General features: G+C 45.1%; 1 protein-coding gene across 2 annotated transcripts in view; it reads left to right on the forward strand.

The window, feature by feature from the left end:
- PPP1R16B (protein phosphatase 1 regulatory subunit 16B) overlaps nt 1–24,257 on the forward strand; it is a 107,887-nt gene that overhangs the window by 20,861 nt on the left and 62,769 nt on the right. For both annotated transcript variants that reach the window (XM_061437578.1, XM_061437577.1), the window contains exon 2: nt 9,232–9,582. In XM_061437578.1, the coding sequence (XP_061293562.1) occupies nt 9,333–9,582 (250 nt within the window). In that variant the 5' untranslated portion in view covers nt 9,232–9,332. The remainder of the gene's footprint in view (nt 1–9,231; nt 9,583–24,257) is intronic.

Genomic DNA, 24,257 nt, shown 5'->3' on the forward strand with positions numbered 1-24,257 from the left:
TCCTCCTGTCATCACACGTGGCCTCATACCCTCTGCCCTCAAAGTGCTCCAAGAAGCCACCACCAACCTAAGAGCTGGCACAACAGAGGAAAGCTTGGCCAAGGATGTCATGCTGAGAGAGGGAGGCAGAGGTGGCAGAGGCTCCTCAAGGCTTAACCAGTGTGAATAGCCCTCCGCTGTTCAATAAATGTGTAACCCAGGAGGGCATTCTGTGGCCACAGGTGGCCTCCTTTGGAAAATGATCCTTCTAGCTGCAAAGGGAGTTTTTATCTCTCTGCAAGGGAGGGGGTGGACCACACTCCCCCAAGCCTGGAGGAGCAGTATGTGTAATTTGACTCCCATTTCCCTGTGCTTAGCTATTACATAAGCTTCTTTAGAAGACTGGCTGGTTTAGCACCGTGACTGTGACTGACTAATGTGTTCGTAGACATCATGTCAGCTTTGCATGTGCCCCATCTTTGGCACCTTTGTTCTGTCCCCTGCAGCCTCCCCCACACTGGCATTCTTACCCATACGTATGTGGGCCTCTCTGTGGGTTCAGATTCATGGGGAGAAGCTCGGCATGGAAGATGGGTGTGTTCACAGGTTTTCCTTTGCCCATTTGAGCTGTGGCTTCCTTTGAAGTTTTCTTGGAGCTGAGTCTGAGACAGCTGTCTCACCTACACAGGTAGAAAGAATCTAAAATATCACCGATCAATATCTATTTGGAATGGTTCTTCCAGCTAGGCTCGTGGGCAGCAAATATACATGATAGAGTCTTCCTCCTAATAGAGATGATCTCTCTGCCAGGCTGGGACTGGGGCTCACTGGATCCCACAGTCCCCCCTCCAGCCCAATATGGACTTTCTCTCAGCAGCCTCACGAGTGGCCACTGGAGTTCTCGGTGGCAGGGACCCCAGCATCACACCATGGCTGGACTTTGTTGAATTGCTGGTGTTGAGACAGTTTTTCCTCATTCCAGGCTGATCCTACTTCTTCCTTCTTCTTTTTTTTTTGCTGTGTCACTCCCCATATGGGATCTCTAGTTCCCCAGCCAGGGATTGAACCTGTACCTCCTGCAGTAGAAGCATGGAGTCTTAACCACTAGACTTTTAGGGAAGTTCCAGGGTGATCCTTCTTCACTTTGCCTATGATCACAACTCTGCCCTCTAGAGAACAACGCTAATCCTTTCATTCATGGCTTTTATTAAGGCCTGCTCCTATATTCCCAGTGTGGTCCAGCCAGTTCAGATAGAGGTCATCTGGGCTATTATCTCAATGCTGGACACGATTCTCTTCCTGAAAGCTCAAGGTGCTTTAGTTGATCCAGCACTCTGTTCTTGTTGAACTTGTGGTTTTCAAGTTCTGCCATCTTGCCCTCTCCTCCATCCTTCTCCTCCAGTTCAGTTCAGTCGCTCAGTCATGTCCGACTCTTTGCGACTCCATGGACTGCAGCACTCCAGGCCTCCCTGTCCATCATCAACTCCTGGAGTTTACTCAAACTCATGTCCATTGAGTTGGTAATGCCATCCAACCACTCTTCCTCCAAGGTCTTGCCAAATCGGGTTGTAGTAAATGGGCTTCAGAGTACGGTGACAAATGAAGGCCAAGCCCAGGATCACCACTCAGCTCTGAATGAAGGAGTACGGCTGGGAGAGGCAGAGTTAAGGAACAGACCCTTGAAGACCTGAGTCCTACAACAGGTTTTTAAATTGGAATGTCTGTCTAGGAGACTGTGCCCGCAATCTAGAAGGTTCATGACAGCAGGAGTAAAACAGTCTGCAGAATCCCATGAGAATGGGGTTGGTGGGGAGGACAAGGCTAATAATTTCTAATTCAGATATTTGGAGCACCAAGGGCCCCAGAAGTCTCTTTGCTCACACGTACAGCATTTTTATATTGGGGGGTGGGGTGGGGTGGGGGTGGGCAGGAAAGAGGAAATGATGCTATTATTCAAAGCAGTGTGTTGTGGGAGGGCGGGGGTGTGTATCCTTTAGGAGCGAAAGTGGGTCCCAAGTGAGCTCCGAGGAGGGAAAGCCGGTGCAGTGTTTTGTTTCCCTTTTTCCCTCGTGCTCAGTGCTACAGGAAGCATGAGGCGCAAGCACTCACGGCCTTCCTCCAGGGTGCTGCCAATATTGTGTGGAGAAGAATAGCTGAAGAACAAGAAAGAAAGAAAAAAAAACCTTAATGTTTTCTTCTAACAGCGTGAACTTTGAGACACCGTCTGACTCATGTTTTAAAGTCTCTTCAATTTGAATTCACCTTCCTTCGTGTTGTTTTTCTCAAGGCTCTAGGCTCGAGTCCAAATTTGTGTCAGGCAGCCGCTACCCTCGGCTGGAGGCGTCGCAAGGCCTGGGTCCCACCTTGGGGTGGACTGCTGTGGGAACCTGGTGTTGACCTTCCCCAGCCCTTCTTCAAGGCCAGTCCTCAGCTTGGGTCAGAAGACTATAAACGGCCCTTTTAGGGGAAGTGGAGGTGTCTGGTGATACAGCCCAGCAAGAGACCACTGTCCTGCTTCAGGCAACATCGCCTCCTGGGGCTCCCATTCGTGTATCCCTAAAAGTAGCATTAATAACTGTTAGGGTGCTTTTGGCCACAAATATCAAAATTCAATTCAATTGGCTTAAATAATAACAGGGATAAAGTCCAGAGGTCCCTAAACTAAAGGACCCTGTTTCTCTCCTCTGACTCCCAAGTATTGGCTTTGTCCAAAGGCCGGCTTCCTGCATGGCTGGGAGCAAGATGATTTACAGCGGCAATGGGGGTTCACACTTCCACTTCTTGGGCGGTGAGAAGAGAGAGCTTCTGATTGGTCCAGCTTAGGTCATGTCCCTACCCCTGGCCAATCACTCTGGCTGAGCTTAAACCATCGCTCATGGGCTGTGGCTAATCAGGGCCCAGCATGGAGTGATACTGGGGGAACTACAGAAACCACTACCAAACCGAGCCTTTCGATGGGCCCATGTCTTTCTTCCTCTTCTTGTTTTTTCAGAGACGTATCATCCCCCAAACAGCATTCCTGTAGTAGCCTTCTTTTCACTTTGGAGGAGGGAAGTGAGGTGCACCCCCACCTGGTCCCCAATCCCCCCACAGGCTTCCTCGCATTTGCCCTCAAGGCTCAGCTCTCCGGAGCGCAGCCCTTGCTTCTCTACATTGCCGTTTACCAACAGGTATCAAGTTCAGCTTTGTCAGACGGCAACCGGAGGCTGAATCGAGGCTCATTCTAGTTGTCTGTCTGGGCTCACTGAGAGTGAAGGGCCTTGCCCTGAAGACCTGGGGCTGCCCACACCAGGGCTGTTTTGGCTCATCCACCCAGACCTCACACAGCTATTGGTTGGAATAATTAAGTGCCCTACCTTATTTCCCCCTTACTTCTGATTTCTCTTCTTAAAGTGCACACACTTCTTGGATGACCTAACCCAGCCTGGCCTCTGCGGACCCCTTCCCCTACCCGCCTCTTCAGCGCAGACATTTGGTTGCCTTGCGTCCCCATGTGCCCAGTTCTCTGCAAGATGGTCCATCTGGCTGCTCCTGCAACACTCTGGGCTCAATATGTCTCCATGGAGCTGGTTTTCCTTCAAATGAGCTCCTTCTTGAGGATCCCCTTTAAGAGTTGAGGATTGCTGGAATTCCCTGGCGGTCCAGTGGTTAGGGCTCCATGCTTCCACTGTTGGGGACCCAGGTTCTATCCCTGGTGGGGGAACTAAAATCCTGCATGCTGGAAATTGCAGTCAAAAGTTAAATAAAAACTCCCCTACTCTTAGAGAAAGAGTTGAGGCCATTACTTCTCCCACGTCCTGGCAGTTTGGGCTGTGTCCCGATCACCAACCAGCGCTATCTCTGGAAATATGGGCAGATACACTGGATCTCACAAGGGGGCCATTCCACAGCTCATAGGAGCCAGTACTTCTGCGGGCTGCCCCAGCACCCAGGCCAGTGCCCTGCCTTGGGGGCTGCCTGGCTGCTGTGTTAGCAGCACTGATGGCAATTCTTTAATTAGACCAAGCAGGGTTTTCTTAGACGGGGGTGGGAGGAGGTGTGGGTCTATTGGGGGAAACTAGGTCACCTGAAAACCAGCAGTCAAGAGGGAGCTGTCCTGGAGCCCCAGCTCCAGGGAACCCAGAGGGGCGAGCCAGTTGGGGGCTGACAGAGCAAAGTCAGAGAAGTGTGCCCTGACCCCCTTTCTTGGCCGTTGGGAGGCACTGTCCTCAGCTTTCTCCAGGGGGCTGGGCAACTGCCCTTAATTCCTTTACTCAAGCAGACTGTCCAAGCCAGGGAAGGCATAGCAGTGTCTCCTGTCTGCATGGGGCGCTCCACCCTGGGGCTCAAGGAGGGAGCACTATACTGGGAGTTGGGCTCAGGATTCAAGTTACTGCTCAGTCTTTGTTTCCTGTGAATGTGTCCTCCACTCCCTTGTACCTCTGTTTTGTCATCCATCCAATGGGCAGGGACCATCCCTGACTTTACCTTGCTGTATCCCTAGCTGTCTGGCATGTGACAGATGTTCAGTGAATATTTGTCAGCTGAAATAATGAGCTCTTAAGAGGGCTTCTTTTGTCAGATTGTTGTTATTGAGGATCAGTGACCAGGTGAGGGATTCCCAAACGTCAATCACAATTTTTGCCAGCATTAAATGCCATCATTCTTTAATTTTTCTTTGCTACTCCCTTGCAGGATTTCCAAGGGAAATAAAGAAGATTTATTTAAAAAGGAAATTTTATATCACCACCATAAATAAACAGTAACTGTGAAACCAGATCCACAGGGGAAAAAAATCACTGTCATTACATTCTATTGTAAATACTCTCGCTTGCCCAAGGCTATGAGTCTGAGGCTGACTTTCTCTTTGTTTATAAGGGAAACTGACATGTTATAAAAATGTTAAAGATCTATTAGCACCCAACTGATAACTTTCTTCTAAAGAGAAAATTGATAGATTATTAAAAAAACAAGTGAAAGGGAGGTAACTTGCTGTCTTTGAGTCCATGTTTTATTAAATCTTGTCCTGAACTTTTGTAAATTCCCTTGGAATGGGTTCTCTTTCTACACTTAGGGAAACACTTGGCTGGGACAATGGCTGGGGAGGTTCTTAGAAAAGGATTAAAGGCTTTGATAGGGTGATTGATGTGACTATTCCTATCTTCAGTCTTAGCAAGTTTTTCAGTTCAGTTCAGTTGCTCAGTCGTGTCCGACTCTCTGCAACCCCATGAACCGCAGCACGCCAGGCCTCCCTGTCCATCACCAACTCCCGGAGTCCACCCAAACCCATGTCCATTGAGTCGGTGATGCCATCCAACCATCTCACCCTCTGTCATCCCCTTCTCCTCCTACCCTCAATCTTTCCCAGCATCAGGGTCTTTTCAAATGAGTCAGCTCTTTGCATCAGGTGGCCAAAGTATTGGAGTTTCAACTTCAACATCAGTCCTTCCAGTGCTCACCCAGGACTGATCTCCTTTAGGATGGACTGGTTGGATCTCCTTGCAGTCCAAGGGTCTCAAAAGTCTTCTCCAACACCACAGTTCAAAAACATCAATTCTTTGGTGCTCAGCTTTCCTTTTTCTTTTTTTCAGCTTTCTTTATAGTCCAACTCTCACATCCATACATGACCACTGGAAAAACCATAGCCTTGACTAGACGGACCTTTGTTGACAAAGTAATGTCTCTGCTTTTTAATATGCTGTTTATGTTGGTCATAACTTTCCTTCCAAAGAGTGTCTTTTAATTTCATGGCTGCAGTCACCATCTGCAGTGATTTTGGAGCCCAGAAAAATAAAGTCAGCCACTATTTCCACTGTTTCCCCATCTATTTGCCATGAAGTGATGGGACCGGGTGCCATGCTCTTAGTTTTCTGAATGTTGAGCTTTAAGCCAACTTTTTCACTCTCCACTTTCACTTTCATCAGGAGGCTCTTTAGTTGCTCTTCACTTTCTGTCATAAGGGTGGTGTCATCTGCATATCTGAGGTTATTGATATTTCTCCCAGCAATCTTGATTCCAGCTTGTGCTTCCTCCAGCCCAGCGTTTCTCATGATGTACTCTGCAAATATGTTAAATAAGCAGGGTGACAATATACAGCCTTGACGTACTCCTTTTCCTATTTAGAACCAGTCTGTTGTTCCATGTCCAGTTCTAATTGTTGCTTCCTGACCTGCATACAGGTTTCTCAAGAGGCAGGTCAGGTGGTCTGGTATTCCCATCTCTTTCAGAATTTTCCACAGTTTATTGCATGTTTTGGCACTTTCCAATTAGTAGGTGATCAGTGAATATTCAATAATGAAGAAATGGGTAACCATCTGTGTACAGACTCTTACGGCTGAAAGAAGATGTACAGAATGCTTAGGCTGATCTGACATCAGTGGAAATTTTATTCTCCAGTGAGTGATGGGGAATTTGCCACCTCCAGAGACAGCCACTGGACCACAAGCCCTTGTTCAGTTGCTTGTTGGACAGCTCTGGAGGCCAGGTGCCTGTTTTGGGGTGCACACCACCACTCCCCTGTACGTTGATCCTGGTCTTTATTGAGGAGACTCACAGACTGCCTTCTCTTTCTTGTGCGTATTGGACCTGTGGATATTTCGCCTAAGGCAGGACCTGTGAAATGATCATAGGAGCTAATGGTGGAGGTGGTGGTGGTGGTTTAGTCACTAAGTCGTGTCCAACTCTTGTGACTCCACCGACTGTAGTCTGCTGTCCATGGGGTTTCCCAGTCAAGAATATTGGAATGGGTTCCAATTTCCTATTCCAGGAGATCTTCCTGACCTAAGAATCGAACCTGTGTCTCTTGTGTCTCCTGCATTAGTGGGCAGATTCTTTACCATCAGGCCACCAGGTAAATCCTATAGGAGCTAGCAAGTGATGCCAGTTAGTGACGGAGGTCAGATGGGAGTAATGGGAGGCTGTGGGCACTATGGAAAATGAGATGTGCCCCCATCTAAATTGGGCAGTCCTACTCAGTACCAGCTGATCGTTGCCATGTGAGTTCAGCTTGGCCAGCTACTGAGATGTTTTAAGAAAGGCTGAAAATCTGATTTTGGATATAAAATCTTCAAGGTTTAAATATTAGCAGTGAATGACAATACCATAAAATACAGTGTGGACCCCAAATCAACCAAGCAAACAAAATATGATGTGGACCATGGGGGACTTTCTGGCTGTCTGGCCTTGAACCAAAAGTTACCCACTGCTTCCTCCAAGACTTCTATTCCCTTGGGCTGGGCAGCCCCATCCACTTCTGGCCATGTTTTTATTTTATTTTTTAATATTTATTTGTTTGGCTGTATCGGTTCCTAGTTGTGGCGCACAGGATCTTTATCGCATCATGCGGGATCTTCTGCTGCTGTGCACGCGTTCTCTAGTTGTGGCATATGGGATCCGGAGTGCTCAGGCTTCAGTAGTCGCAGTGAACAGGCTTAGTCGCTCCACAGAATGTAGGGTCTTGGTTCCTAGACCAGGGATTGAACCCACGTCCCCTGCATTGCAAGGTGGATTCTTAACCACTGGGCCACCAGGGAAGTCCCTCAAGCCAGGTTTGTATGTGTTGTCTCCCAGAATTCCCTTCATGGTGTTCAGCTCGTCTACGTGCCTTTGAACGTTGGGAAGCTCCTTCTCAGCTCATGTCTGCCCTCCTCAGCGAGTGAACTCCTGCTCATCCTTGGAGATTCAAATCAATTGCTTCCTACTTTGGAGAGCCTTTCCTGATAACCCCAGCCAGAATAGCTCATCCATTTTCTAGCTGTGTGGGATTCGGTAGGTTAATTAGTCTCTCTGTGCCTCAATTTCCTTATCTGAAATAGGGATCAGAATAGTACCTGGGCTCATTAGGTCATCAGAAGGATCAGGTTAATTTATAGGTAGATGACACCATGACAGACCAGTAGACGTGGTGTTTCCTAGAAGGCAGAGCTGATTCTTGATCCATCTCTGAACCAGGACTCATCACAGGGCAGGTTTCACTGTTTGATTCCTTGAGGAAGTAGGGAAAAATAAATAGATGGTCCCTTAGCTCCTAGTGAGTTCCTGCCCTCATGATGATACAGCATGGTTGTGAATTCAACTCCTCTGAGCTCCTTACTTTTAAAAAGGAGTATCTATCTAAGTGGCTAAAACACTGAGCATGCCAAGTTCTGGCAGAGAAACTGGATCACTCATAGATGGCTGGAGGGAATGAAAAATGGTACAGCCACTCTGGAAAACAATTTGACAGTTTCTTATAAAACTAAACATGTAATTACTGTACAACCCAGCAGTTGTACTCTTGGGCATTTACTCCAGAGAAATGAAAACTCATGTTCACACAAAAACCTGTGCGTGAATGTATTAGCCCCAGGCTGGAGACAACTTAGATGATCTTCAGTGAGTGAATGAATAAGCAAACTGGGGCACATCTGTAAAGTGGGGGTTGTTGTTGTTCATTCATGTCCAACTCTTTGTGTCCCCATGGACTGTAGCCCGCCAAGCTTCTCTGTCCTCGGGATTCTCCAGGCAAGAATACTGGAGTGGGTTGCCAGGCCCTCCTCCAGGGGATCTTCCCCACCCAGGGATAGAACCTGCATCTCTTAGGTCTCCTGCTTTGGCAGGCAGGCTCCTTACCAATAGCACTGCTGGGGAGCATCATGTCTTAGACACAGTGTGGGTGATCTTCTTTGCCACACTGGAGCTTCTCTTCAGTTGCCTCATGGGGGCTTAGTTGCCCTGAGGCATGCGGGATCTTAGTCCCCCAACCAGGGATCAAACCTGCGTCCCCTGCATTGGAAGGTGGATTCTTAACCACTGGACTCTTCAGAATGAGGTTCCCAAAGAGCTTGTGTTTCTGTAGGTTATATCTGCCCATATTTACCAAGTGATAAATTAATACAGAGACATTTAAAATACAGTACTCGCTCCTTTAAAAATAACAATAAACCCCTTCCATGTTATAACAATAAACTCCTGTATGTGTTGTAACAATAGAACAACCTTATATGAAATTATAATACGACCACCAAAAGTAAGGATTATTGTATGACTGTGATGGAGGTGTTAACTAACAGTTGTAATCACATTGCAATATATAAGTATGTCAAATCAACACGGTTGTACAGTTGAAACTTACACAATGTTAGAGGTCAATTATATCTCAGTTAAAAAGAAATAAGGAAGGAAGACAATAAAATAGGGGGAAACGTTTGGAAGGTGGGACTGGGTGACGTCATCAGATCGGAGTTTTGAGTGTGACGCCATGTCCATCTGTGTCTCTCCCGCTCCCTGCCACAGGCCCCAGCATGCCGCCCCAGCCCCGTAGGAGCCCGCATGCTGCCCCGGCCCCTGGCGCGCCGCGCTAGCCCCCAGCCAGGGCGCAGGGAGGCGCGGAGGCCATGGCCAGCCACGTGGACCTGCTGACCGAACTGCAGCTGCTGGAGAAGGTGCCCACGTTGGAGCGGCTGCGCGCAGCCCAGAAGCGCCGGGCCCAGCAGCTGAAGAAGTGGGCGCAGTATGAGCAGGACCTGCAGCATCGCAAGCGCAAGCATGAGCGGAAGCGCAGCACGGGCGGCCGGCGAAAGAAGGTGTCCTTCGAGGCCAGTGTGGCCCTCCTGGAGGCCTCGCTTAGGAACGACGCTGAAGAAGGTAGGCCACTCCTGGGCCTGGTTGGTGGGTGGCCTCCTGGGCCTCTTGGATTCTGGGTTCTGTGCCGTGGAGGGGAGGGCAGGGTGGGTCTGGCCCTCCTCGCCCACCGTTGGGCAGCCCCAGACGTCTTAGGAGCTGGATGTTCCTAGGAAAGGCGCTGGAATATGAGACTTTTTTTTAGACAATAATGCCAGCCTTTGGCTAATACATACTTATTTTCCTTCCCTCACACTAATATTGACTGCCAGCCTATGTCTTGTGTATTACAATTCCAGATAGAGTGGTAAACCAATTGGATCTGGTTTCTCTCTTCCAGGAGCTCAGTACTCAGAGGACCCCGCATTTCCTAAGCCCCTTCTCTGTGCCCGGGAACTGGTTCCTTTTATTGGGTCTTCACTGCAGAGGTAGATGGGTTAGACAGGTGGAAAACAGCATAAGTAGGCTCTGAGGTTGGATGACCTGGGTCTCAAACTCGTTTTGTCAGTTATTCCCTCGGTGACCCTGGCAAGTAGGCAAGTCTCTTCAGCTCCCTGTACCTTAGTGTCTGCTTCTGTAAAATGGGGCTAATAATAGCATCCACCTCCAGGGCTTGCTCTGAGCATTAAAGTAGAGAATACCTGTAAGTTCTTGACATGGTCCCTCATACAGTGTGAGTGATTAGTATGTTTTATTATATTATTACTATGTTTTATTATATACATTTATATAAAATTGTGATTATATAAAAGTATATTTATATAAAGTGTCCAGAAAGTCTGGAAATAGACAGATGTACACAACGTTGACTGGGACATTTCCAGTCTGTAAAGCAGATGAATAAATAAATATGAACACATACATACATTCATATAATCTGTTTCCAGATTTTTTGGATACCCTGTACTTGTTATGTTGTATTTAATTATGTTATCATGATTATATGTCCTATTATCCAGATATCATAATACCCAAGAGGCAGGGATAATAATACTCATTTTACAGATGGGGAAACTGAGACCAGTGAGGTTCAGAAACTTGAGCAAGGGAGGAGAGCTGGGATCAGAACTCCCAGAATCCAGGCTCTTGTCCCTGTGGCTTCACAGCCTTGTGGCAGCTGTAAGTTGTAAGAGTGAAAGGAGGATCTGTGGTTTGGCCGAAGCCCTCTTCCTTGAGCATGCTCTGAGGGCTCATGCCTGCTCTCTGTGCAGCTGAGATGTGTTGCCTTTGGTAAGCGCTGGTGCCTCCCTGAATATGAATCCCTTCTGCCTGTCCTTGGAGGGACCCAGCTGTGTTTCTTGGGTCCCTCTGGTCTCCTGCCTTCCCACATCCTCCAGACAGTTGGTGCTAAAGCAGCCAATGAAAGAACGGAGGGGTGGAGGCACTTACCACACTGGTGGGTATTAGGGTTTATGTTTGTTGCCCCTTAGATTCTAGAACCCTCTGAGAAGCACAGGTCCCTTTCTGGCCTGGTTACAGAGCGCCCTGAGACTGAGCAGAGAGGCGTCCCCAGAACCCCTCAGCTGCAAACAACGCAGCCAGAACCCAGGGTGAGCAGCCCCTGTGAGAGAGGCCTGAAGTCTCAGGCTTGGGGGACGCTGCCCTGTGGGGCTCCTTCCTACATGTCATTTACCGGGTGACTCGGCAGGTCCCTCCCACTCAGTGGGCGGTACATCATGATGTGTGATTTTGTCGTGGGCGGCGGTGCATCAGCCCTTCTTTTCCACTTGTCTTCCATTCCCTTCTCCCCTGAGCCCAGTTTCCCTTTGCGAAAGAGGCTTTTCAGAGGTTCTGTGAGCTGACAATGGGTTGCTGCAAAGCATCCACGCACCGTCCACCACCCCGCCCTGGTGCACTCCCACCCCTCCAGGTTAGAAAGAGTGCTGGGCTTGGGTCCAAGGTTCAGAGGCCCCTCGGTCCTTCGGTCCTGTATGTGACCTTGAAGAGCTTGTTTCACCTCCCTGGGTTCAGTTGCTTAATCTATAAAATGGGTTTTGAATACTTGCCCTCAAGGCGGTGTGGCAAGAATTAGACAAGATCCCAGATGTCACAGCTCTTTGAAAAAGGACCCTGAACCCTACACCAGTAGGGTGATCATTTTAACACATTTTCCCACTGTGTGTGTGTGTGTTAAACAGACTTTAGTGTTTTTAAGAATGCAAATACATGCTTCTTATAAAAATCAAACAACATAGAGTTATAAAAGTCCTTTCCTTCCTCTCTCCCTCCTTTCCTTCCTTCCACGATTGATGTATTTCCTTCCACAATTGATATATTTCCTTCCAGGCATTTTTCTCATTTACCTATGTGTTTGTAGACTTGATGAACTATAGAGCTAGTTTCTGACTTTTGTTTGCTTTGTTTTTTATGTAACTGGTATATACTAGATACATTATTCTGTAGGGTTTTTTTTTTTTTTTTCACTCAATAATATATCTTGGAGGTGTTTTCATGCCAGTACAATGGAATAATATATCTGCATTCTTTTTAACTGCTTCATAGTATTCCACAGGGAGAAGGCAATGGCACCCCACTCCAGTACTGTTGCCCGGAAAATCCCACGGATGGAGGAGCCTGGTAGGCTGCAGTCCATGGGGTCGCTAAGAGTCAGACACAACTGAGTGACTTCACTTTCACTTTCCACTTTCATGCATTGGAGAAGGAAATGGCAACCCACTCCAGTGTTCTTGCCTGGAGAGTCCCATGGACGGAGAAGCCTGGTAGGCTGCAGTCCATGGGGTCGCACAGAGTTGGACACGACTGGAGCGACTTGGCAGCAGGCAGCAGCAGTGTTCCGCAGTATGGATTCACCAGTATTTTTAGCTAGTTTCTTTTTGTTGGCACATAAGTTTTTTTCAGTAGTTTTACTTTTGCCACAGTGAATGTTTTGTGCATACATGCAAATGTTTATCTGGATATTAAATTTGAATGAGAAGAGTGCTAGGTCCTCCCCCTCCACCCCCGGCTGGTCCCCTGGCTCTGGGCAGAGCCAAGTGAGAGTGGAGGGCCAGAGCACTGTGCCCTGTGGCCTCGCTTTTGGGGTGCATTGAGAGGTGCCCCTGGGGACCACAGGTGTCTGGGTTTTAAGCAGGGTGTGGAAGCTGCTAGCAGGCGTTCTCACCAGACTATGCTCAGCTTTCTAGCAGCACAACTGAGCCCGATGCTCCCAGCTGACTGGGATAGCTTCTGTGTGCTGGTGGGGCTGCCGGCGGGGTGGCTGCTGGGGCATTAGCTCCCAGTGGGATGGGAGTGTGGGGTGGCAGCTCCCCCGCTCCCTGGAGCTCGAAGCAGGGGCTGAGTCAACCTCCTCCGCCTGCCAGGGTGATGTGAGTCATTCCTGGAGTAAGGCAGCGCTGAGGAACTCACTTTCTTTCTCTAGCCCTGCATCGCCTGCAGGTTAATGTCCAGACACCAGGGACACCCTGTGGCCTCCTGAGCCCCATTCTCAGCTTCTCACTGCTGGGTATCAGTTCACGCTCCAGCCACCTCCAACTCTTCTGTCTTCCGCCCCACGCCCTGCATTCTCTTACCTTTCCACCTTGGCATATGTGGTTCCTTCTGTCTAGAACATTCTTCCACTAACTAACTCCTACACCCTTCAGGTTTGGGTTCCTGTGTGACCTTCTTGGGGAGCCGTCTCTGATCCCTTTTCTGGACCTTTTCCCCCACCACTTGGTAGAGCAGTAACTCCATACCCAGCTGACATTTACTGAGAGGTGAGAAGCATAGTCTTTGAAGTTAGCTATCCAGGATTCCTCCTCTCAGTTCTGCTGCCTACTAGCTAAGCAACCTGGGAAAGTTCATTAACTTCCTGGTGCCTCAGTTCCCCATCTGTAAAAACGAGGATGCTATAATATGCCTGCTAACCCTGTAGGATTACATTGGGTTGATATATGTGGGAGTGATATGGTAAGAAGTGTTTATCATGGATATATAATTTATATCACTTATATGTGGAATCTAAAATATGACACGAATGAACTAATTTACAAAACAGAAACAGATTCACAGACATAGAAAACAAACATGTGATTACCAGGGGGGAAACGGGACGGGGAGAGATAAATTAGGAGTTTGGAATTAGCAGATTACAAGCTACTATATATAAAATAGATAAACAACGAGGTCCTACTGTATAGCATAGTAAACTGTAATGGAAAAGAAAACGAAAAAATGCATATGTATAACTGAATCATTTTGCTGTATAAAAGAAACTAACACAACAGTGTGAATCAACTATTCTTCAGTTTTTGGAATTTAAATGAGAAGTACACATGATGTAAATCGCTACCTTGCATTATCCACTCTTCTACACTTACACATTCTTCTATTCATTTATTTATTTGGGCTTCCCTGGTAGCTCAGCTGGTAAAGGATCCACCTGCAATGCAGGAGACCTGGGTCTGATCCCTGGTTTGGGAAGATCCCCTGGAGGAGGGAACGGCTACTCACTCTAGTATTCTTGTCTGGAGAATTCATGGACAGAGGAGCCCGGCAGGCTGCAGTCCATGGAGTCGCAGAGAGTTGGACACAGCTGAGAGACTTTCGCTTTCACTTATTTATTTGTTTATTTTTGGCTTCATTGCTGCATACGGGCTCTCTCTAGTTGTGGTGAGTGGGGGCTACTCTTTGTTGTGGTGCTGCACGGGCTCAAGGTGCTTGGGCTCAGAAGTCATGGCACACGGGCTTAGTTGCTCCATGGCACATGGGATCTTCCTGGACCAGGGATCGAACCCATGTTCCCTGCATTGGCAGGTGGGTTCTTAACCACTGGACCACCAGGGAGATCCATTCTGCAGTATTGATATGCCACTGGTAATCCATTCACCAGATGCTAAACATTTAGATGGTTTCCATTTGGGGTTTTGATGAATAATGCTGCTAAAAACATTTGTATGCAAGTCCTTTTGGGGACATTTGTTTTTATTTCTCTTGGGTAGTTACCTAAGAATGGAATTGCTGGGTCAGATGGTAAATCTATCCCCAAAGTTAAGTTTCTTAACTTTTAAGAAACTGCCAAACTGTTTGGCAAAACGGCTTCACTGTTTGACATTCTCAGACCTCATTTTACAGGTGAAATTGTACATTGTGTGTTTCCACTGAAGCTCTGAGAGGCAGTGTCACTTGCCAAGATCTCATAGGTTTGAAGTGTCAAACCTGAGACCTGAACCCAGATCTGTGGTCCCTGAAGCCCATGGTTTTAACCACTGGGTGGTCCTGGAACCTCTTGCTTTTGTTTTTTCTAGAAAATATGAGAACGATTCACTTGTGGTTCTGATCTGTGTCTCTGTGGGCCTTAAGGCCCCTCGTGTTTTTGCTGTCCTCTTGGGCCCTTACTATTGGCGGGGGGTTGCGGGGGGGCGGTGGCGGTCCCTGGATAACCTTTTCATCCCCACCTGTAACTTCTTTCCATGGCCACATGAGCCAGCCTCTCTTGAAACGACCAAATATTCATGAAATTGTCAGGGCTTCTGTTCTTCCCTCAGAATGTGTAGGGCTTTCTTTAGGGAAACCCTGAAAAAAACATTGAAGAAAAAGTTGAGTGATTCTTATGCAGCCTGATTTTAACTCTTCAGCTATTATTCTCACGGTAAAGGTTTTCAAGCTTCTTTTTTTAAAGAGTGGAAACTTTTCTTTAAATGAACTGTTGTGCAGAACCCCAATATGTAAAACACATGAAGAACTATTCTGGCTGAGGAGGCGGGGGATGCTGGCTCCTCTTCCCCTTGCCTCCCTCTCTCTGCTCCCCCAAACCTCTCCCCAACCCCCAGGTGCGTTGGCGGACATCTGGGCCCCGCACACCGAGCTTCAACCATTGACTCATCTGAAGAAAACGCAGTTTGAACCTTCACTTTTGAATGATTTTGCAAAGGGAAGTTTCTTTTCACTTACTTATAAAAATGATGCATCCTTGTTTGTAGAAAAGTTTAAAGGTACAGAAAAAAATTCAGAAGAAAATAAAATCACTCATCCTTCCACTGAAGAGCAACAGTCATTGAAATATCAAAAAAATTTTTTTTGTTATTGTTCTATCCATCAGAGTCCTGATTGGAAACAAAAGATGTTCTCACATAGAGTATTTTGAGTAAAGTTTAATAAAGAAGCAATTTGCAAAGAGTTTAGGGCAATAGTCTTCAAACATTTTGGTCTCAAGGCATGTTTATGTTATTAATAACTGAGAACTCTTAAGAAATCTTATTTACATGAGTTTTATATCAATATTTACCATATAGGAAATTAAAACTGAGGAGTTAAAATAAATGTGTATTCACTGACTAAAACATAAACTTATTAACTGTTGTACTAGTTATTTATTGTTGCATTGCAGATGAGCTCAAAATTTAGAAACTTAAAACAATAAATATTGCGATTTCCCTGGTGGTCCAGTGGCTGACTTCGCTCTCCCAATGTAGGCAGCCTGGGTGCGATGCCTGGTCAGGGAACTAGATCCCTCATGCCACAACCAAGACCTGGCACAGCCAAATAAATTAATTAATTTTAAAAACTATAAGAATTAAAAAAAGATACATATTTACTGTCTTACACAGTTTCTGTGAGTCAAGAATCCAGGAGCAGCTTAGCTTACGTGATTCCAGCTCAGATCTCTCATAAGTTTGCGATCACCTCGGGGTTTAACTGGGAGAAGGCAATGGCAACCCACTCCAGTACTCTTGCCTGGAGAATCCCATGGACGGAGGAGCCTGGTGGGCTGCAGTCCATGGGATCGCTAAGGGTCAGACATGACTGAGTGACTTCACTTTCACTTTTCACTTTCATGCATTGAAGAAGGAAATGGCAACCCACTCCAGTGTTCTTGCCTGGAGAATCCCAGGGACGGGGGAGCCTGGTGGGCTGCCGTCTATGGGGTCGCACAGAGTCGGACACGACTGAAGCGACTTAGCAGCAGCAGCAGGGTTTAACTGGGGCTGAAGAATCCACTTCCATGATGGCTTACCCGCAAGGCCCTTGGCAGGAGGCCTCAGTTTCTTGCCATGTGAGCCTCTCCCTCAGACTGCTTGAGTTTCCTCTCAACATGGCAGCTGGCTTCCTGCAGAGCTTGGGATCCAAGAGCTAGAGCAAGGAGGGAATCACAGTACCTCTTACGACCTGCCTTGTAAGGCACATACCATCCTTCTGTCACATTCTGTTCATTAGAAATGACTCACTAAGTCCAGCCTACACTCAAGGTGAAGGGGATTAGACTCCACCTCTTGAAGGGAGGAGCATCTGTGGACATGTTTTAAAACCACCACACACGTTAACATAAATCTTTTTATGAAAAATGATATTTTCAAAACAAAAAAAGTAGTGAGGAGAGTAGCCTAGTTTTATGCTTTTGCAAATCTTTTAAAGGTCTGGCTTAATAGAAGACAGCTGGATCCTTTCATCTGCTTCTGAATTCAATCTGTTGTGGTATGTTATTTTGGTGGAAGTAAATGAAGAAAGTCTTACCTCATACAGATATGGAGTTGGAAAAGGGTGGAAATATTTTAATTGCCTTTTCAGATAGATGTGGGTATTCTTTGAAACTTCAATCAAATACAACAGGTAGTAGTTTCTCGATGGCTAATTGCAATGTGGAATCTGAAACATATCAGTTTTTAGCTTTTCTTATGCTCTTATTGATACATTAAAATCTGTTGGTTTCTCTTATATTTTGAATGACTATTTTATCCACGCATCCTTTTTTTTAAAAAACATAATACATTAATCTGTTAGAAAGTATTGGCTCACTTTTTTAGATATGACATCAGAAGCACAAGCAACAGAAACAAAAGTAAACAAGTAGGACCATATCAAAGTAAAAAGCTTCTGTGTGGCAAGAGAAGACCACTAAAATGAAGAGACAACCTACAGAATGGGAGATATATTTGCAAACCATATATCAGATAAGGAGTTAATATCTAAAATATATAAAGAACTTTTACAACTCAATAGCCAAAAAGCCAAATAATCCAATTTAAAAAATGGGCAGAGGACCTGAATAGACATTTTTCCAAAGAAGATATAGAAGTAGCCAACAGGTACATGAAAATACACGCAACGTACAAGTCATCAGGGAGATGCAAATCAGAACCACGGTGGGATATCACCTCATAGCTTTTAGGTTGTCTGTTCATCAGATAGATGAGAGATTTATCTGTTGGTAAGGATGAGTAGACAAGGAAACTCTGTGCACTGTTGGTGGGAATATAAATTGGCGAAGCCACTATGGAAAACATTATGGAGGTTCCTTTAAGAATTAAAAACAGAGCTTCCGTATGATCCAGCAACCTCACTTCTGAGTGATCTGACAGAGATCACCACCTGGGAGAGAGATCTGCACAGCAGTATTCGTTGCAGCATTATTCGCTAGAGCCTAAATCTTCTTCATGAATGAATGGATTAAAAAATGAGATGTATATCATTGGATCATAAAAAAGAAGAAAATACTGCTATTTGCAATAACATGGATGAACTTTTAGGGCATTATGCTGAGTGAAATGTCAAAGAAAGATAGGTACTATTTGATACTGCCTATATGTGAAATCTAAAAAAACCAAACTCAGAAATGGAGTAGAATGGTTTTTGCTAGGGGCTGGTGAGGGTGGGAGTCAAAGGGTATAAACTTCCAGTTATAAGATGCATAAGCTCTGGGGATCTCACATACAGCAGGGTGACTATAGTTAACAATGCTGCATATTTGGAATTTGCTAGGAGAGCAGGTCTTAAATGTTCTCACCACATACGTGTAAAAAGGACAATTTTGGGAGGTGATGGAGAAGTTGGCTAACCTTACTGTGGTAATCATTTTGTAATAAATATGTGAATCAAATCAACACATTGTACACTTAAGCTTTCACAACGTTATATGTCAATTATATCACAGTAAAGCTGGAGTTAAACAGAAAGTATTGGTTCACTGAGTTATGCACATCTTCTAAGTGTTGACACATTTCACTATACAATGTAAAAAATTTTTATTTTCTAACCTATAACAAAATATAACTTGCAAACCCCCCCCAAATCACCATACTGTACATTGGAAACTAATGCAAAACTGTAAATCAGCTATCTCATATTGGTGCTAAGTGCTCATCACTCATTCAGGTCCAACTCTTTGTGGCCCCATGGACCGTAGCCCGCCAGGCTCCTCTGTCCATGGGATTTTCCAGGCAAGAATGCTAGAGCGGATTGTCGTTTCCTATTCCTGACCTAAGGATCGAATCTGTGTCTCCTGCATTGGCAGATGGATTCTTTACCACTAGTGCCACCTGGAAGCCCAAACTACTTCAGTAAAAAATTTTATATATTTAACACCAGTCTCACCAGAAGATTCTTCAGTTACTGGGAAACTATGAGGTCATGGCGGTGATACAAGTTTTACAAAATTCTAATTTTTACCTGAAAGCTAAAATTCTGTCATTGGCAATAAACAATATCAGTGAGAAAAATCTCTTTGTCTGTTTTAGAGGAAAAGACTGATAACCATTGTTTGCAAGTCATTCAGTAAAAATGGTGATCCAGGAGAGAAAGGACTAGCTTAGTACACAACTTAATCCTCAACTAATGTAGATTGAGACAGTGATCCTACTTCATGCATACTTCTCATTTTGACATGCAGAATATTTATAAAAAAACATGTACTCAAGGGTTGCGACATAGTAAGATTAGTACATTTATGGCATCAGCAAGGACATTTAAAAGTGAAACGTATTGATTTTTTTTTTTTTATTGTGGTGTGTATTTTGTTTTTGTGTTTTTATTAAGACTTTTTTTCAGAGCAATTTTAGGTTTATGGCAAAATTGAGGGTAAGTTATGGCAATTTCTCGTAGACTTCCCTGCTCTGCCCCTAACTACCCACAGCCTCCCCCATTATCAACCATCCCCCACTGGAATAGGACATTTACTACAATTGATGAACATACACGGACACATAATCACCTAAAGTCAGTGGTTTATAGTTCACTCCTGGTGGTGTACATTTTATGGGTTTGGACAAATGTGTCCATCATTATGGGCTTCCTTGGTGACTCAGTGGTAAAGAATCTGCCTGCCAGGGCAGGAGACATAAGAGACTTGGGTTCAGTCCTTGGGTTGGGAAGATCCTCTGGAGAAGGAAATGGCAACCCACTCCAGTATTCTTGCCTGAAAAATCCCATGGACAGAGGAACCTGGTGGGCTACAGTTCATGGGGTTGCAAAAGAGTTGGACATGGTTTAGTGACTAAACAACAGCAACATGAAGCAATGAAGACTATTGTGATGACTAGAACAGTCTGATGCTAGTGGACTTGCTCTATTAAAAGCACTTTACCCACTGTTGCTTTTGCACCATCAGTGCAAATGTCAACACAGTGAAAAAGACGAATACCATCTTAGTGCTATTATGAAAATCGTTTTAACCTGAATACCCTGAAAGAGTCTTGGGGACCACTTTGAGGTACATTCCTTATGCACCAAGGATTGGTGCATAACTCTGGGGCTAGTAAAAGTGGGGGCAATGAGCCCCGGAGGCTTGAAGAGGCCAAGAGATGAGACCCTACTTACATCTAAGGAGGTATTTTGTGGGGAGGGCTGCCCAACAAGAGCAGAGGCTTCCTCCACCCACTGCAGCTGCACTCCAGTCTTCTGCCCATGCTTCCCATTACCAAACCTAACCAGGAAGCAGAATGCAAGGAAGTCTGTGATGTGGTCCAAGTGGGTTGGCTTCCCCAAGCATGAGGAAGAATGGACCTGGTGGGTGGGGGCGTCACATGAGGCATACTCAACCCAGTTGTCTTCCCTCTATGTATCCACATACAAACACAGAGTGAGGAAGCGTGTGTTTACAAAATAACTTTCACCCTAGCATTCGTCTGCTCAACAAAATTAGGTACCTCCTCTGCGCTCCGAAGAACCTAAGCAAGTAGTGAGATAAATAAGGGCTGGGATGGGAGGCCATGTATAAGCTAACTTTTGAGTGTGGAGAAAGAGGAGAATCACATGAGAATCTAGACGAAAGGGATAAAAGCGTGGGGTGGGAATGAGCTTGCGGATGGAAAGCAGAAGGGACGCAAAGAGGTAGCCTGGAGGACGTTGACCCCAGCAGACTGGTAGGACATGTGCATTTAACTGGGTGGAGATGAAAAGCCACTGGTGGGTTTTGACAGGGGGAAGCATGTGATGAGATAAAGATTGTGAAGAGCTTTTGTTGGCTGCTGAGTGGAGAGTAGGCTGTAGAAGTCTACTCCTATGGGAGCATGAGTGGGAACAGGGAGGCCTCATCACAAGCTATCTCAGGGGCCTAGGTGAGAGCCTGCATGCTGGCCGTGGAGATGGAGAAACGATAGAGGTAGAGCTGGTAGGATTTGTGTGTCACGTGATAAAGGGAAGGACACACAGATGACCCTTGGTTTTTGTCTTGGGCTTCTAAGTAGATGATGGTGCCATGTTTTGAGACTGGAAACACTGGGGTAGGAGGGAGATGAGAATCTGGAGAGAATCTAGAGTTCTGCAGTCACCCCAGTTGGCACCATTTTAACATCCAAGTGGTGATCTTGGGATTTAAAAAATTTGGGGATCACCAGCTTAGAAATGTAACCTTTTTAAAGTGAAGGGATTGTCTGAGATCATTTAGGAAGTAAAACAGAGCAAAGAAGGGGCCCTAAGAGAAAGCCCTGGGTCACCTGACTAGCTACTTATTCATCTAAGAAGAGAACAAAGGGGACCAAGAACCATCTGGCAGTGAGGAAGAAAAAAAACTAAGATGATGTGACATCTCAGAAGACTAAGGAAGGAAGTATCTTTAGAAGAAAAGTCTATCAGCTGAGTCAAATGTTGCTTAGAGGTCAACTATTTTATTCTGTCTTTATATAGTCTTTGGAAAAGATATTTTAAATGACAACCTCATACATCCTTGTCTGAATGTACCATAATTTATGTAACCACTCTCCTATTATTGGATTTTGAGGTTGTTTCTAATTTTTGCGGACTGTAAATTATGCCATGGTGGTTATTATTGTATAAGAGTATTTGGACACAGCTTTTGATGACTTACATAGGGTAGATTCCCAGAGGGTCAATAGATTCAAAGAGATAAACACTGCAAAACTTCAGTTTAAACTGCTTTTTTGGTCACCAGAATAATTATTATCAGTTTATACCCTTATCTTCATGGCATCCCATCACTTCATGGCAAATAGATGGGGAAACAGTGGCTGACTTTTATTTTTCTGGACTCCAAAATCACTGCAGATGGTGATTGCAGCCATGAAATTAAAAGACGCTTACTCCTTGGAAGGAAAGTTATGACCAACCTAAACAGCATATTAAAAAGCAGAGACATTACTTTGTCAACAAAGGTCCATCTAGTCAAGGCTATGGTTTTTCCAGTTGTCATGTATGGATGTGAGAGTTGGACTGTGAAGAAAGCTGAGCGCCGAAGAATTGATGCTTTTGAACTGTGATGTTGGAGAAGACTCTTGAGAGTCCCTTGGACTGCAAGGAGATCCAACCAGTCCATCCTAAAGGAGATCAGTCCTGGGTGTTCATTGGAAGGACTGATGTTGAAGCTGAAACCCCAATGCTTTGGCCACCTGATGCGAAGAACTGACTCATTGGAAAAGACCCTGATACTGAGAAAGATTGAGGGCAGGAGGAGAAGGGGATGACAGAGGGTGAGATGGTTGGATGGCTCAATGGACATGGGTTTGGGTGGACTCCGGGAGTTGGTGATGGACAGGGAGGCCTGGCGTGCTGCGGTTCATTGGATCGCAAAGAGTCGGACACAACTGAGCGACTGAACCAAACCCTTATCAGCAGTGGGTACCAGGCCTGCCTGTGCATTCTCCATCAACACCAGTCAATAGCACTGAAAAGACACTTTGATGATGTATTTGATATATGAGAATTAGTTCTGTGGTCCTCATATGCATGTAATTGAGGTTTTTAAGGTTAAATACCTATATATAAGGGACTTCCCAGGTGGCACTAGTAGTAAAGAACCTGCCTGCCCATCCGGTAGAAGTAAGAGATGTGTGTTTGATCCCTGGGTCGGAAGGATCTCCTGGAGGAGGGCACAGCTACCCATTCCAGTATTCTTGCCTGGAGAATCCTGTGGACAGAGGAGCCTGGTGGGCTACAGTCCATAGAGTCACAAAGAGTTGGACACAACTGCAGCAACTTAGCACACACAGCATACCTGTGTATAAGCTTATTGGTCATTTCTTCCTTTCTCTGTGTATATTTTTGTCCATTTTCCTACTCTTGTGTTCTTTTTCTTCTTGATTTTGATGATGGTGTGTATGTTTGTGTGTGAGAAGGACAAGGAAAGGGAAAGAATGAAAACAGAGGAGATGTCGACTCTGGCATGTGTGGAGCAAATATTTCCTGCGTTGTGTGTGTGTTTGCTTTAATATTTTGTTTATGTTATATATACTTTATGCCCTGGAGTCCTTCATTTTAATGTAGCTAAACTATATGATATTTGCTTGTTTCCCAATTATTTTGTTCTTTGCTTTTACCCCTCTAAAACAGGGGTCAGAAAACTATGGCTGGAAAGCCAAATCTTCCCACCATCTGTTTTTGTAAATAAAGTTTTATTGGCACACAGCCATAGCCATTTGTTGACATACTGTCTCTGGATGCTCTCACAGCACAGTGGCAGAGCTGAGGAGTTGCAACAGAGACCATAAGGCTTGCAAAGATGAAAGTCCTTACCCTCTGGCCCTTTACAGAAAAAGTTTGCTGACTCTGGCTCTAATGTGTTTCCTCATCCAGAGATGGATATTACCCTCTATGTTTTTCTAGATGTTGTGGCCTCGTTGAAATCAGTTAAATATGTAATCCTCCTGGAACTCAAAAAGTCTGCCTGTCTCTATTTTGTTTCCAAAGAATTATCAAATGTTCAGAATCTTTCCCTTCCCCATGAGTTTGCCATGCCTCCCTCATACTCGAGACCGTTACCTGTGAAGAAGGGTGACTTTCCAAACTGTTTATTCTGTTCTAACCCGCTGGTTTTGTGCCAATTACACACTGTTTTGATCCTTGTAGGTCTATACTGTGGCTTAATGTGTGAGAGAAAAGTCCTTCATATGACTCTTCCTTTTCAAAATGTTCTTGGATATTTTTGCATGTTCGTGTAATACTGAAGGACTTTTGGGTTAGTTTTCTGCCCAAAGCTCAAAAATAGATTCCTGCAAAAATTGATTAGTCTTATAAATGGACACAGGGTTTCAGTTTTTCAAAATAAGAGGCGTTCTGGAGATGGATGTTGGTGGACATATTCAATACCACTGAACTGTACACTTAAAAATGGTTGAGATGGTAAATTTTATGTTATACGTGTTTTACCACGATAACAAAAACTGAAAAAAAAATTATCCAGGAACTAATGGGAGGAGAGAAAGAGACATTATTGTCTATTGGGTACAGAGGTTCAGTTTGGGAAGATGGAAAAACTTCTGGAGATGGATGATGTGCTGATCGTTGCACAATGTGAATGTGTATAATACCACTGAACTGAGCACTAAAAATTGTTAAAGTGGTAAATTTTATGTTATATATATTTTACCACAATTAAAAAAAATTGTTTTGGGCTAAACTGGTATCTTTGTCATAATGAGTTTTTCCAAGCAGATGAGTAGTGCGTGTCTCTGTTGGGAAAGTATTCTTTTCTTTCCTTTAGAAAAGCTCTAGGGTTTTTTTTTTTTTTTCCATGTTAAGTTCTGTTTATTTCT

Source organism: Bos javanicus, chromosome 13 (assembly GCF_032452875.1).
Source record: "Bos javanicus breed banteng chromosome 13, ARS-OSU_banteng_1.0, whole genome shotgun sequence".
Classification (NCBI taxonomy): Eukaryota; Metazoa; Chordata; class Mammalia; order Artiodactyla; family Bovidae; genus Bos; species Bos javanicus.